This window comes from Balaenoptera borealis, assembly GCF_965194805.1.
Source record: "Balaenoptera borealis genome assembly, chromosome: 5".
Taxonomy (NCBI): Eukaryota; Metazoa; Chordata; class Mammalia; order Artiodactyla; family Balaenopteridae; genus Balaenoptera; species Balaenoptera borealis.
In genome coordinates this window covers 132997782-133012718 of record NC_138862.1, presented here as the reverse complement: position 1 = coordinate 133012718, position 14937 = coordinate 132997782, and the positions used below count along the sequence as shown (strand labels likewise).

Here is a 14937-nt window from a genome sequence, read left to right as displayed (position 1 = left end):
CACGTGCACAAAGCCAATAACTTTAGTTCTTATTCTTTTTTTTTTTTCCTCTGGAGGATGAGGAGAGAGGGTGGGATAGTTCTTATTCTTAACTTTCCATTTTTTAGGTAATAGTGTTGTAACTTCTTAGAATGGTGCAACATCTGAATTCTGTAGTGTTTCTGGTTTGCATTAAGAAACTGACTACAATTTTGAAAGATTTGAGTGTTTAATTTTGTTTCCTTTTAGTAGCTCAGTTGTATGAGCTACTTAATTGTTATCCTGTGGAATACTTGTCTTGAATTTTTTTCTTCAGTTAATTTCATTGAGCAAAGTTAGAATATTGGCACATCCAGAATAGTATGAGTCTCTTTAGTTCTTTTAGCCTTAAAAAAAGTTGTATATTTAAATGATCTTTATTTTTTCCTCAAGAGTTAAATTGCTCTAATCATCATAATATAGCTTTTGCTTTTTAATACAATTATAGCATACTGTTGAATTAATTCTAAAGAACAAACTTCCAGTAATACTTTTTGCTTTGTGAGCTTATCAGTAATTGTGGTCACCTGGAAAAACTTTTAATGTTCTTAGTAATGACTGTGACTTAAAACAATCCTTTTTTTTCTTTCCTTTTTTGTAATTATTTGGAGCAGAACTATTTCTGTGCTCCGAGCATAATTCCTTACCTCCATCATTCACACCTTGAAACTTTTTTGCTTTGTTTTTATAGCAGCTTTATTGATATAATTTATTTAACATAAAACTCACTCTTTTTAGGTGTACAATTCCGTGGTTTTTTAGTGTATTTGTAGAGTTGTGAACCATCACCATTAACTATTTATAGAACACTTTCCTCACCCCCCAAAAATACTCCTCTAAATATATTAGCAATTCCTCCCCTCTCCCCTGCATCTGGCACCCACTAATCTATTTTTTGTCTCTGTATTGCTTATTTAGGACATCACATATAAATGGACTCATCCAATATGTGATCTTTTGTGACTATCTTCTTTCACTTAGCATGTTTTCAAGGTTTATCCACGTTGTAGCATGTGTTAGTACTTCATTTCTTTTTATTGCCAAATCTATTGTATGGATATTGCCACATTTTGTTTATCCATTCATCTGTTGATGGACATTTATAGTGTTTCTACTTTTTTACTATTATGAATAGAATAGTGCTGTTATAACACATACAAGTTTATGGGTGAATCTATATTTCCATCTCTCTTGGGTATATACCTAGGAGTGGAATTGATGGTATTGGGTTGGCCAGAGTTCATTGGGGTTTTTCCGTAACATCTTACCAAACACCCAAACGAACTTTTTGGCCAACCCAGTATATGGAGTTACATAGAATTATTGGTAACTCCATGTTTAACTTTTTGAGGAACAGTCAAACTGTTTTCCAAAGTGGCTGCAGCATTTTATAATCCTCCCATCAATGTATGAGGATTCCAATTTCTCCACATCCTTACCAACACTTCTTATTGTCTTTCTTTTCATTTTAGCCATCCTAGTGCATATGAAGTGGTATCTCATTGTGGTTTTGATTTGCATTTCCCTAATGACTAAGATGTTGAGTATCTTTTCATGTGCTTATTGGCCATTTTGTGTATATTTCATGAAATGTCTATTCAAATCATTTACCCAGTTTTTAATTGAGTTGTTTATTCTTCTGTTGTTGAGTTGCATAAGTTCTTTATGTATCATGAATACAACTCCCCTATAGAGGTATGATTTGCAACCCTCCTGTTCAGTGGGTTGTCATTTCACTTCCTTGATGGTATGCTTTGAAGCACAAAGGTTTTAATTTTGATGAAATTTTGATGAATCCAATCTATTTTTTTCTATTGCCATTTGTGCTTTTGGTGTCACATCTAAGAAGCCATTACCTAATCCAGGGTCTCAAAGATTTATTCCTATGTTTTCTTCTAAGAGTTTTATAATTTTGATTTTGGGTTAATTTTTGTGTGCAGTGGGAAGTAGGGATCCAGCTTTATTCTTTTGCATGTGGATATCTAGTTATCCCAGCACCATTTGTTGAAAAAACTATTCTTTCCCCATTGAACTGTTTTGACAACCTTGTCAAAAATCAATTGACCTTAAAAGTTTATTCCTGAATTTTCAATTCCATTCCATTGATCTATATGCCTTGCCTACCGTTATGGCAGAACCATATTGTTTTTTTTTGGCCGTGCCACACAGCTTGTGGGGTTTTAGTTCCCCTGACAAGGGATCAAACCTAGGCCCACGGCAGTGAAAGTGCTGAGTCCTAACCACTGGACTGCCAGGGAATTCCCAGAACCATATTGTCTTAATTACTGTAGCTTTGTACTAGGTTTCAAAACTAGAAAGTTTCAGGTTCCAACTTTGTTTATTTTCAAATTATGTTGGCTTTTCTGGGTCTCTTGCATTTCCAAATGAATCTTAGAGTCAGTATCAATTTTACAAAAAAGGCAACTGGGATTTTGATACGGATTGCATTGAATCTATAGATCAATTAGGGGAGTATCGCCACCTTAAGAATGTTAAGTCTTCTGATCCACAAACATGGGATGTCTTAACACTGAAATCTTTTAAAATTTCTTTCAACAATATTTTGTTGCTTTCAGTGTACACACCTTGAAACTTTTAACTTCTTCTTGAAAGGTACTACATTTTCCAGATAATGAATCATTTCATTAGGTTATATACATTATTATGTGGCACTGAATCTTTTATTATATTACCTACTTTATGTAGCCAATTCTAATCTAAGTTTAAAGTATTTCTCGTTGGTCTTATGAAAAAAATAAATGGTCAATATTAAAAATTTTCTGTTGTTTCAGAGTTGCTATTTGAACCCTCTCTCTAGAAACATATCTATATGCAACAAATTTTGCACGTGATTTTGGGGTTTTAGGGCCTCAGTTTTAAGAGATTCCAACTCAACCCCAACATTTTAGAAAAATGTTATTGATAGTGACAGTAAAGATGGACAAATATTTTTCTTTATCTTAATATACCTAAATTAAAGATAACCTCTCCAGATATTTCCCTTGGGGATATTCATGTGACCTATTTCATTTTACCTTTGTAATAGTTTTCATATGTTTACATTGCGGCCACTAGTGTTTTTAATGATTAAGGTCTCTTCACCCCTTGGCTGGCAAAGTAGCCTTTCTGCTGTGTTTATCATTTCCCACTTGTAAAATACACAGTTAAATTATATCTTTGTCTGGAAGGAGCAGGAAGGGGGAGGAGATTTCAGTGGTAAAAAGCACTTTTCTTTCATGAAAGAACAAAGTTTCCTTTTTGACCTGGCAAGTCATTTCTGATAGGAAGGAAGATGCATACATTTCAGTTAAAGCTGAAATGCAGATTCACTATGGAAAACTTCACAGTAATGTTGAAAATTAGGTACTTAATTTTTTTCTGGATGGAAATTACATGTAAAATCTACCTGTGGATCACTTTAATATTTGCATACATTAATTGTAGCAAATGCTCTGAATTTAAAAGTAGCATTTTAGTATCTGAACAGGATTTTAACTGCAGTACATTGGGATATATCATAATCAGTCTATGAAATTCATTGGCAGATGCCCACTACATTCATAGACAGCCTGTGTAATGACTAGATACAGGAAATTGAGAGAAGAGTTGAGGGAAAGGGAAGCTAGTGAATTTCTCATACCTTTCTTATAATGTAGGAATAGAATCCTACAAGAGAAGAGAGACTCTTCTCTTTAGCTGCCTGGCATTTACACATCTCACCAACTCTGATAACTCTAGGAAACCTGGGGGTCTTTTCCCCTGCTTTGTTGATTTTAGTCCTTGACCCTGCCAGCCTCTAAACCTCACATGCATCCATGCTGAATTCTCTTTGTGTTTTCTTTGTACATCTCTTTGTGCTTATTATCAAGCAGTCTGGTATTTGAATATCTTTCAAGTGCAAATAGGATCACATCTGCTAGGAATTTTATATTTTACACACAATGCTCTATTAAAAGCTAGTTTTAGGAGCAAAGAGTCTTTCCAACAAATGATACTTCTCTTTTCAACAAATGATACTCGAACACCTGGACATCCACATGCAACAAAATGAATCTAGGCATAGATTCTACATCCTTCACAAAATTAACTCAAAATGGATCACAGACCTAAGTGTGAAATGTAAAATTATAGAACTCCAAGAAGATAACATGCGAGGAAATCTAGATGACCTTGGGTTTGGTGATGACTTTTTAGATACAACACCAAATACATTAGCCATGAAAAAAATGAATTGATAAGTTGGACCGCATTAAAGTTGAAAACTTCTGCTTTGTGAAAGACACTATCAAGAGAATGTAAAGACAAGCTGGGAGAAAATATTTGCAAAAGACATATTTTATAAAGCACTGTTATACAAAGAACCCTTAACACTCAACAATAAGAAGACAAACAACTCGATTAAAAAATGAGCCAAAGATCTTAACAGAGACCTCACCAAAGAAAATATTCAGGGAATTCCCTGGCAGTCCAGTGGTTAGGACTTCACACTTCCACTGCAGAGGGCACGGGTTCGATCCCTGGTCAGGGAACTAAGATCCCACATGCTGTGCGGCGCAGCCAAAAAAAAAAAGAAAAGAAAATATACAGATGGCAAATAATTCAGAGAAATGCATGCAAATGTAGAGATACCACTACACATCTACTGGAATGGCCAAAATCCAGAACACTGACAACTCCAAATGCTGGTGAGGATGTGAAGCAACAGGAAATCTCATTTATTGCTGGTGGAAATACAAAATGGTATACCCGCTTTGGAAAATAGTTTGGTGGTTTCTTACAACACTCAACGTTCTCTTACCGTATGATCCAGCAGTTACACTCAGTTTACCCAAAGGAGTTGAAAACTTATGTCCAGACAGATGTTGATAGCAGCTTTATTCATAATTACCGAAACTTGAAAACAACCAAGATGTCTTTCAGTAGGTGAATGAGTAAACTGTAGTACATGCAGACAATGAGTATTATTCAGCACTAAAAAAAATGAACCATCAAGTCATGAAGAGACATGGAGGAAACTTAAATGCATAATAATATTAAGTGAAAGAAGCCAATCTGAAAAGGCTACGTGCTGTATGATTCCAACTGCAGTATATGACATTGTGGAAAAGGCAAAACTTTGGAGACAGTAAAAAGATCGTGGCTTTCAAGGTTTAGCAGGGAGGGAAGGATGAATAGGCAGAGCTCAGAGGATTTTTAGGACAGCGAAACTACTGTATGATACTGTAATGGTGGATACATGTCATTATACTTTGGTCCAAACCATAGAATGTAAGGCACCAAGAGTGAACTCTAATGTAAACTGTGGATTTTGTTGGATAATGATGTGTCAGTGTAGGTTCACCAGTTGTAACAAATGTATCACTCTGGTGGGGCTTGTTGATAATGGGGGAGGCTGTGCATGGGTGTGGACAGGGAGTATACTGGGAATCTTTGTACCTTCTGCTTAATATTATTGTGAACCTAAAACTGCTCTAAAAAAGCCTGTTTAAAAGAAAGCTCCGGGGCTTCCCTGGTGGTGCAGTGGTTGAGAATCTGCCTGCTAATGCAGGGGACACGGGTTCGAGCCCTGGTCTGGGAAGATCCCACATGCCGCGGAGCAACTGGGCCCGTGAGCCACAGCTGCTGAGCCTGCGCGTCTGGAGCCTGTGCCCCACAACGGGAGGGGCTGCGATAGTGAGAGGCCCGCGCACCATGGTGAAGAGTGGCCCCCGTACCACGATGAAGAGTGGCCCCCACTTGCTGCAACTAGAGAAAGCCCTTGCACGAAACGAAGACCCAACACAGCTAAAAATAAATAAATAAATAAAGTAGCTGTTAATTAAAAAAAAAAAAAAATCACAGAACTAGTTACAAAATAGTCCATATTAAATAAAAAAAAAAAAAAAGAAAGCTCCATCTGAGCTGGAAAAAATATGGACCCTGCATCACAGAAAATAAGTCCTTAAAATACTACATTTCATGGGATGCCCTTTAATTAGAAATGGGACATTTTCTCACTGAGTTACCGCAGAATGTTTCCTATACATTCCTTTTTTCTCTTTTCTGAGGAATACAACTTCTAATGTAAATGAGCCCTCTCAGGTGAAACTCATCTTTCAAGTGGAGTTTCACCAGAATGGAGTATCCCGGTAATATAATGAGATGAATGATCAATTAATTTTGTTCTGTATTTTAAATATGAATTCAGCAGTCATGGATACTTGAAACATATGATACTAATAATAATTAGTTCAGTGACTAGTGGAGTGTTGAACCCTCCCCCCCATTATTCAATCAACAGAATAAGTGCAATAAGAATAACATTTACTGATTATAAGCACTAAGTGACAACAACTTTACATGGATTATTTAATTCTCACATTATGAGCTAAGTATGCATATTATCCACATCTTTCAGATGCGGAAACTGAAGCTTAGAGAGGTTAAGCAAGTTATCAGAGGATACACAGTAAGTGAACAGTTTAGACAGTATTTGAACCCAGGCAGTGTGACTCCAGAGCTGATGGGCTTAACTATAAGAGTGCTTACCATTGATCTCTTAACTCTGAGAAACCTTGCACTTCGGTTATCCCTAGTTACGTTATCTGATGGGCTAAGATTTAGTTCAAGTAACTAGATTCTCAAGCTTTTAATAATAAAAGGAAAAACTCTAGATTCTGTGAGAATCCTAAAGGCTTCTAGAAATTGGTGTTCAAATCTTTTTATTTGTTTATTTATTTTGTTTATTTTATTTTTGGCTGTGTTGGGTCTTTGTTGCTGTGCACAGGCTTCCTCTAGTTGCGGCCAGCAGGGGCTACTCTTTGTTGCGGTGCGCGAACTTCTCACTGTGATGACTTTTCTTGTTGCAGAGCACAGGCTCTAGGCACACGGGCTTCAGTAGTTGTGGCACACGGGCTCAGTAATGGCTTGCGGGCTCTAGAGCACAGGCTCAGTAGTTGTGGCGCACGGGCTGAGTTGCTCCGCGGCATGTGGGATCTTCCCGGACCAGGGCTCAAACCCATGCCCGCTGCGTTGGCAGGCAGATTCTTAGCCACTGCTCCACCAGGGAAGCCCCCAGATCTTACTTTTAAATGGTTGAGGCACCTAGGTGTTCAACCTAGGAAAGAATTCGCACTGAAAGTCTTATTGGCAGAAAAATTAGGTATGCTTCATATGAAGCTGAAAGACAGAACTTGGAGCAGAGGGTGAAATTTGTGGGGAAGTATATATTGGCTTAGAACTAAGGAACAACAGTCAGTATCTGCAGTACTGGAAAACAAATAGAATTACTTTTAAGGAAGGTTAGTTGGTTCCCTCGTACCAGTAGTCGTCAACTACTAAAAGTAGCCAACTTTACTCAGGGTACTATAAGGGTTCGAGCTGTATGTTATGAGGACTAGACAAGGTAACATAAAAGCTGTCTTCCAGCTCTGATTAGATGTGTTTGGCTTATTTGAGACCTGTTGCATAGACTGTCCACTGAAAGGATTGAGGATCTTAAGTTTAAAAGTAACACACAAAGGTTTTATTATCCCAAGAAATTTGAGAACCATTATTTTATAATAAGCACAAGCTTTTTCTGTACCTTACAAAAAAGTAATGTTTAATTTTCTCTATTTTGAGAGAACTGAATAATATGAATTTCTGTGCAGAAGGGTATGACATTGTGATGGTGGCCAATATTTTTGTAATATCTCTTTCTCTTGATACTATTGTACATGCTTAATTGATATAAGCTAGTTAAGAAATTCAAATCCGAAATAAACTTTCATACAATGACTGACAAGTATCTTAGCTCTTACTACTTTGAAGTTTATTTCAGATTAATTTCTGAATTAGTTAACTAAATAACAAACAAAATGTCTGCCCAGAGGAAACTAGGTCTTTAAGGGACTCTTATTCACTGCCATAGCATTCAACCCAGCACACTGTGCTCATTTAATATTGGGTCAATCCATGATAATACTTAATATGCAGTATCTGATCTAACGTATTAGTTTTTTCTCCCCCCCCAAAAAAAATTGCCATATAGGAAAAAATCGTGATATAAAAAGTTGTTTAAAAGAAGAAAGCGATATTCATAAGGACTAGAAGGTTTAAGAATGGCATAACATTTTTATTTGCAGGAATTAATACAAGAGTGTGTTTGTTTTCATGTAAGTTAATATAAATTTAATCTGCCTATTAAGAAACCTGAACATCACTTATCAAAATCCGAAACTGGAGTACATCCCCAGCTTTTGCTTCAGCGGTCTTGCTTTCCTGTCAGATGATCTTTCTTATCTTATCAGCACTATTGTTAGCACATCTTTTGTTCTTATCACCCAGTTCTTTATCACCAATTGCTAAGGGAGCAAAATGCCCCCATACAGAAAGCAGTTGTCTTTTTAATTTATTTGAGTATCATTAGTTTCCTGATTCTAAATAACCTTATAGTTAATGGGTAATGTAAATCATTTCTTAATAGGCTATCACATTAGAATAAATCTGTGAGTTAAGAAAACTTAAGGAGTGGAAGAAATGCCTACTCCCTACTGGCATTTAATGATGTGTGTAGCTTTAGTTCCTGAAGAAAAGGAAACAAGTGCAGTAAATATATTGAATATTATATATTTACTAATGAATATTAATTTCATTAATATTAATAATGAATATTAATTTCATTTGGGGCAAAGGTGTTTGCTTTCACATTTCATCATGTGTATGGCATCATCTGTCATATATTTCTCATTTTGTCTACTTTAGTCTTTATTCCTTTTGTAGTTGATTTTATATAGCTGTATATTTTGTAATAAGAACTTATTTTTAGTATGATAATTTTTAAGAATGAGCCAACAGATTCATCTCAGACCCATAGAACTGCAAATTAAATTATTAGGATTTAAAAAGGGCAATTTCATGGACTTCCCTGGTGGTGCAGTGGTTAAGATCCGCCTGCCAATGCAGGGGACACGGGTTTGAGCCCTGGTTCCGGAAGGTCCCACATGCCGCAGAGCAACTAAGCCCATGTGTCACAACTACTGAGCTGGCGCACCACAACTACTGAGCCCACGCATCACAACAACTGAAGCCCTCGCGCCTGGAGCCCGTGCTCCACAACAAGAGAAGCCACTGCAATGAGAAGCCCGCCCACCACAACGAAGAGTAGTCCCTGCTCGCCGCCACTAGAGAAAGGCCTCGCGCAGCAATGAAGACCCAATGCAGCCAAAAAAACAAACAAAAAACCCACAACATTGCAAATCAACTATATTTCAATAAAAATTATTAAAAAAAAAAATTAAAATGGCAATTTCTCATTGCAGATAGTGAATAAAATGTATTTTCTTCCTAAAGATACGAACTTAGTCTTTTCCTGATGTCACAGTGGTTATGAAGAAAAAAATTGGTGTGCTGTTAATTGCTGTCTGATTTATATTGTGTTTTAAAAGCAAGAGTAAACTCTTGCTTAGAGTCATAGATCTGAATGCATGGATTGGTCTGTTTAGCTATTGGATAAACATTTATTGAGCACCTGGCTTTATGCAGTGCTGGGTACTATGCTAGGAGTTAGAGTTTCAAAGATAAGGAAGACATGTACCTCCTTGAATTTATGGAGTATTTGTCTATTCTTTATGACTTAAGACACCAGTGACTTAGTGAAAGTAAAAGTTAAGAGAAAAACCTTAAGTTGCAGGTATAACTAACATACCATTCATGTGAGCTCATTCAGATTTTAATCTCTAAATCTGATCTCCAAGGGGCTTTTTAGGTACTCTTTGAAGGTTTAGGGCTGCTTATAAAGGTTTTAAATGACTTAGAAGTATTTGCCCTAACGTTAAAGAGTAGTCCAGCAGCCATTCTAGAGGAGAGAGGCATGGGGAACTCTTAGAAGAAAGGAAGGGGAAAAAAGGGGAATGGAAGGGAATTCTCCTGAGAATTTTCTTACAACTCTCTTCTTAGGAAGGCTTTAGAGCTCTATATTTATCTGAAAGATAGCTCTGAGTTTACCAGTCATGACAGTACTTTGGGCACCTCACTCCAGCATCCTTTTGCTGCAGGATCTAGATTGTGTTCTCTCCAATATTGTAGCCACTAAACATGCATGGCTATTTAAGTTTAAATAAAATTTAGAATTCAGTTGCTCATTAGCCACATTTCAAGTGGTCAATAGAGCTACCTAATTGGACAGTGTAGATACAGAACGTTTCCATCATTTTGGAAAGTTCTTTTGCACGGCACTAATCAGGATGAAAAAGTTACATGAGAAAAATGTTAGAAATTAGAAAGGGCTTCATTGCGTGGAGGAGATTAGTATAGAATTGAAAAGGATATTTTCTTAACTGAGATCCTCTAAGATTTTGAATATGACAACATCAGTTGACATTTGGAACATTTCAGGCATTTAATTCTTACGCTTGTGCTTCCAGAGTAAAATAAATAAGTTCTGTAGTTTCATTTCAGGATTATAAAAATTGTCATGTTTGAAATGAACTCATTTACAAAACAGAAATGAGTCAAAGATATAGAAAACAAACTTATGTTTACCAGGGGTTAAGGGGGGGAGGGATAAATTGGAAGATTGGGATTGACATATACACACTACTATATATAAAATAGATAACTAATAAGGACCTACTATGCTAGCTCTTCTAATTGCTCTCTCTTCTGGCACAGGGAATTCTACTCAGTACTCTGTAATGGCCTATATGGGAAAAGAATCTTAAAAAAATTGGATATATGTATATGTATAACTGATTCACTTTGCTGTACACCTGCAACTAACAACATTGTAAATCAACTATACTCCAATAAAAATTTTAAAAAAACAAAAATTGGCATGTTTGACTCTCAAGATGATTCTGAAAGTTAGAATTCGTGAATTCATATTTCTGTCATACATTTGATTTCATTGTGCAATCTTCTGAGGCAAATATTGCTTTAATAAGATTTTCTTTGTTTTTCTTTGTTCCCATTAATTGATTAAGCCTCTGAAGCTTTGAGACTTTTTATCTGTTTAGATAAATCCTCATCCACTTCACCAATCCTTCAACTTCTCCCCACTTTAGAAAGCAGCAAATGAATGTTTTTATGTTAAAAGGAAGGGCTGTCATTCTTTAGTTTCCCATTCCACTTTAGACTTATGAAATTAGGGAGAAAAATTTGTAATATAGCAATATGGTAAAGATGAATAGAATCTATCATTTTTCCCCAAAATGGAAATTTCATCATTTTTATTATATAATATAATGATTAGAAGAAATAATAGGGAAATTAAAATGTGAAAGAGCTCTCTTGATCTTAATGGGAATACTCCTAGTGTGTGACCCTTGAGTCAGCTAGTGGCTGCTGGATTAAGGTAATGTATGCCTTTTTACTGTATTAGTAGTTTAAAGCAGAAAAACACAGTCTTTTCCATACATATAAAAAAAGCATCTGATTGTGTTTAACATCCATTTTTGATCATTTAAAAATCTCTTATTAAAATACAAATAGATATTTCAAAAAATATGATCAATTAATACATTTTTCTGATATTCAACTGTTTTCCTAAAATGACTGTCTTTGGTCATGGTGTATTACTATTTTAATATGCCATTTGATTCATATTGATAGTATTTATTTAAAAATAGATTGGTGTATTTTTTTTTCTTTTTTGTATTGTCTTACCAGATTTTAGTATCACTGAAAGAATTGAGAAGCTGTCCTTAGTCTGTTTCCTGGAACAATTTAAGAAGCATAGGATTTACCTGTTCCTTTAAGATTTCATCTCCTTGTTTGAGCCTTGGTACTTTTGTAGGGTGTAATTGTTTGCAGCTTTCTTAAATTCTTCTATACAGGGGTTGATTTATTCTTAATTTTCAAATTTATCAGCATGGATTTACACACATCATTTTTTTTCTTCTGTGTCTATGGTTATAAATTCTTTTATTCCTGATTTTGTTTTTGTATTTTCTTAGACCTATTTTATTATTTTATTTCCAAAGAGCTAATTCTTCAGTTTTAAATAAATTTTTCTAATTCAGTTTCCACTTTTATCTTTATGAATTGCTCTCTCTTCTAAAGGATTACTGATACCCAAATGGTTTTTCTCCTTCAGATATGTTGCTTTAAGTGAAGGAAGTGAAGTGAGAAGTGAAAATTGGTTGTCTGTGATGTAGCCTTCCTACTTCTATAAAATTGCAACACTTAAATGTAATAGGTAGTTGCTTAAATAGAAATTATTTAGATTCCAGAATAGGAGTGTGACAGACCAGTTGTAGACCATAGCTTTTCCTTCATTTGCATCATGTTCTTGTCGAAAGGATATTTTGAAACAATTAGTAGTGTACAGTGTCTTTTTTTTTAAATAAAATTTTCCCATTTAGATTCTTTTGGCATCCTCTGGCAGTGATTTGCTAACTTCATGTATACTAACAGCACAAGATTGCTTGCATAGGTTTTACTTTTCTACTTAAGGGTCTTATTGTTTCACAGTAAAATGAGTGATGGGTGGGTCTTAATACCAGTAGCATTTCAGAACATTAAAAATGTGAGAATATAAAATGAAGATATATTTAGTCACATTAATCAGTTAACACATTTCTATTTATTTATTGAAATGTTCCTTTTGTGTTATATGTATTTTGTTATAAAATGTTTCTTTTATTTAAGACTAAACTTAAGTACTTCCTTTGTAGGTATAAGCGTGTCTTTTCAGTTGGAACCCATGCGATTACTACATATAATCCCAATACCTTAGAAGTAACAAATCAGGTAATTATGTTAGAAGCTATTAGGTGTTTGAACTCCATTTGAATTTTAAAAGCCAGGTTAAAACCTGACCCATGACTCCCTGCCTGAAATCAGTACTTTAGGATAGAAGTGTCAAATCTGAAAAAGATTAATATGCTTATATAATGCTCAGTGCTCAGGACCAAACATAAATAAAGGGGGCATGTGTGTGCTTATTTCTAGGCTCTAAGGGGTATAACATTTTAATATGTTACTGTTGATTACAGCAGTCTTTTTAATGTAAAAGTTGTAAATTCTTTATAATTTTAAAGGCAGCATTGTTACTGTAATACAGGCATACATAAGTCACAAGTGCAGTGGTTGGAAAATACTTGTCATGAAAGTAAGGTTACTGTCTATAAAGGCAAGACTAATGTGAATATGGATAAGTAAACATAAATATATTCTAGTTTATTTTAATTCTAAATTAGGTATGTTTTACAGATTCTTCTTTTTGTTGCTGTTTTTAACACATTTGTAGGTAATCATAAAATGCTATTCCCCAGTTCTTTTCACATCTATGTATTTTAATTGCTTTGGATTAATGTCATCAATCATTGAAGTTGGAAAACGGATAGGACTTCTTTATTGTCTCTGATGACTGAAAACTTTTAAAAGTTTGTTTTATAGAATTACTGTAAGACAAAACCGTTTCTAGACCTCAATACTGTTTTGTAAAATTTTCTCATTTAATCAGTGATTGTGAAATTAAAGTAGTAAAAATAAGTGTTGCATTTCCCCATAGTATAGCACAAGTTGAAAGAATTCCTTTCTTTTTGTTAGTGGCCTTATGGAGACATTTGCAGCATCAGCCCTGTTGGAAAAGGACAAGGAACAGAGTTCAACCTCACATTTCGTAAAGGCAGTGGAAAAAAGTCAGAAACATTAAAATTTTCTACAGAACACAGAACAGAACTTCTTACAGAAGCATTGGTAAGAACCATTTCATGTTAATACACTAAATTTCTCTCTTCTTTTTCTTAATGAAACAGTTACATTAAACTACAGATGTTAATGTTCTGAGTCCCTGTTCCCACTATGTTTATTTTTTTCTTATTGACCCTTAACTCGACACTGTGAAACTTTCACTTTTTTCTTACTGACAGGCTGGTTAATCCTTTATATTTGATAGTTTTTGTCTTTTTAAATACATTATACAGAACAAAGCAGTTTTACGTTTAATTAATCTATCCAGTTTTTCAGTAATATTTTACACACTTTTTATTGAATATCCTTAAACTATAACTTTAATAACATTTTTTGTAATAGATTTATTTATTTATTTTGGCTGCATTGGGTCTTTGTTGCTGCACACATGCTTTCTCTAGTTGCAGCGAGTGGGGGCTACTCTTCGTCGCGGTGCGGTGGCTTCTCTTGTTGCGGAACACGGGCTCTAGGCGTGCGGGCTTCAGTAGTTGTGGCGCGTGGGTTCAGTAGTTATGGCACACGGGCTTAGTTGCTCCGCGGCATGTGCGATCAGCCTGGACCAGGGCTCGAACCCGTGTCCACTGCATTGGCAGGCAGATTCTTAACCACTCTGCCACCAGGGAAGTCCCTAATAACATTTTTTAATATCAGGATTACCAAGTTGGGATTTTAACTTTGGATAGAAAGTACTGAACTGAAATGTGAGTCTTTCTTACCAATCTGTTGTTACAAACTATGCTTATATCTTCTCTTTCAGAGATTTAGAACTGATTTTTCAGAAGGAAAAATCACAGGAAGGGCAAGTATTTAACATTTTTTAATATCTATCTTTATTTTTTCAAATGTTGTGCTTTAGAAATCCTTCTATGAACTGTGTGTTCCCTTTATGGCAAAGTTAAAGGGGAAAAAAATGAAACAACTTTAATGTCTCCTGATATCATGTGATAGAGAGATGAATGTAATTTAACAGGAAACTCAGATATGAATAATTAGACTTATGACTGTTAATGCTGATAGTTGGGAAAAAATCTTCCGGTAGAACTCAGCATTAAAAACAATGCTTCATTCACGAAGTCTTTATTCAGTATTCTAAACAGCAAGAGAAGCTTCACGCTGCTGTTAATACTTGTTAGACCATGCAGTAGTTGTTTGGTGTAGGAGATTCCTATTTCAGAAGTATTAAAGTTTTAAGAATGTTTATGTATTGAAACTGCCTTATTACATGTTCTTGCACTGGATCTGGCCAATAATGAAGCTTTGCAT

At 35.2% G+C, this 14937-nt stretch overlaps 1 protein-coding gene across 10 annotated transcripts in view; it reads left to right on the top strand.

Annotated features, from left to right (window-relative positions):
• Nucleotides 1-14937, top strand: part of DNAJC13 (DnaJ heat shock protein family (Hsp40) member C13) — a 122896-nt gene that overhangs the window by 25073 nt on the left and 82886 nt on the right. For all 10 annotated transcript variants that reach the window (XR_014244815.1, XR_014244816.1, XR_014244817.1 and 7 more), the window contains 3 exons: nt 12654-12729; nt 13531-13680; nt 14432-14473. Coding sequence is in view for 7 of the 10 variants with exons in the window: in XM_082392609.1 (XP_082248735.1) it covers nt 12654-12729; nt 13531-13680; nt 14432-14473 (268 nt within the window). In the remaining 3 variants the exon portion in view is untranslated. The remainder of the gene's footprint in view (nt 1-12653; nt 12730-13530; nt 13681-14431; nt 14474-14937) is intronic.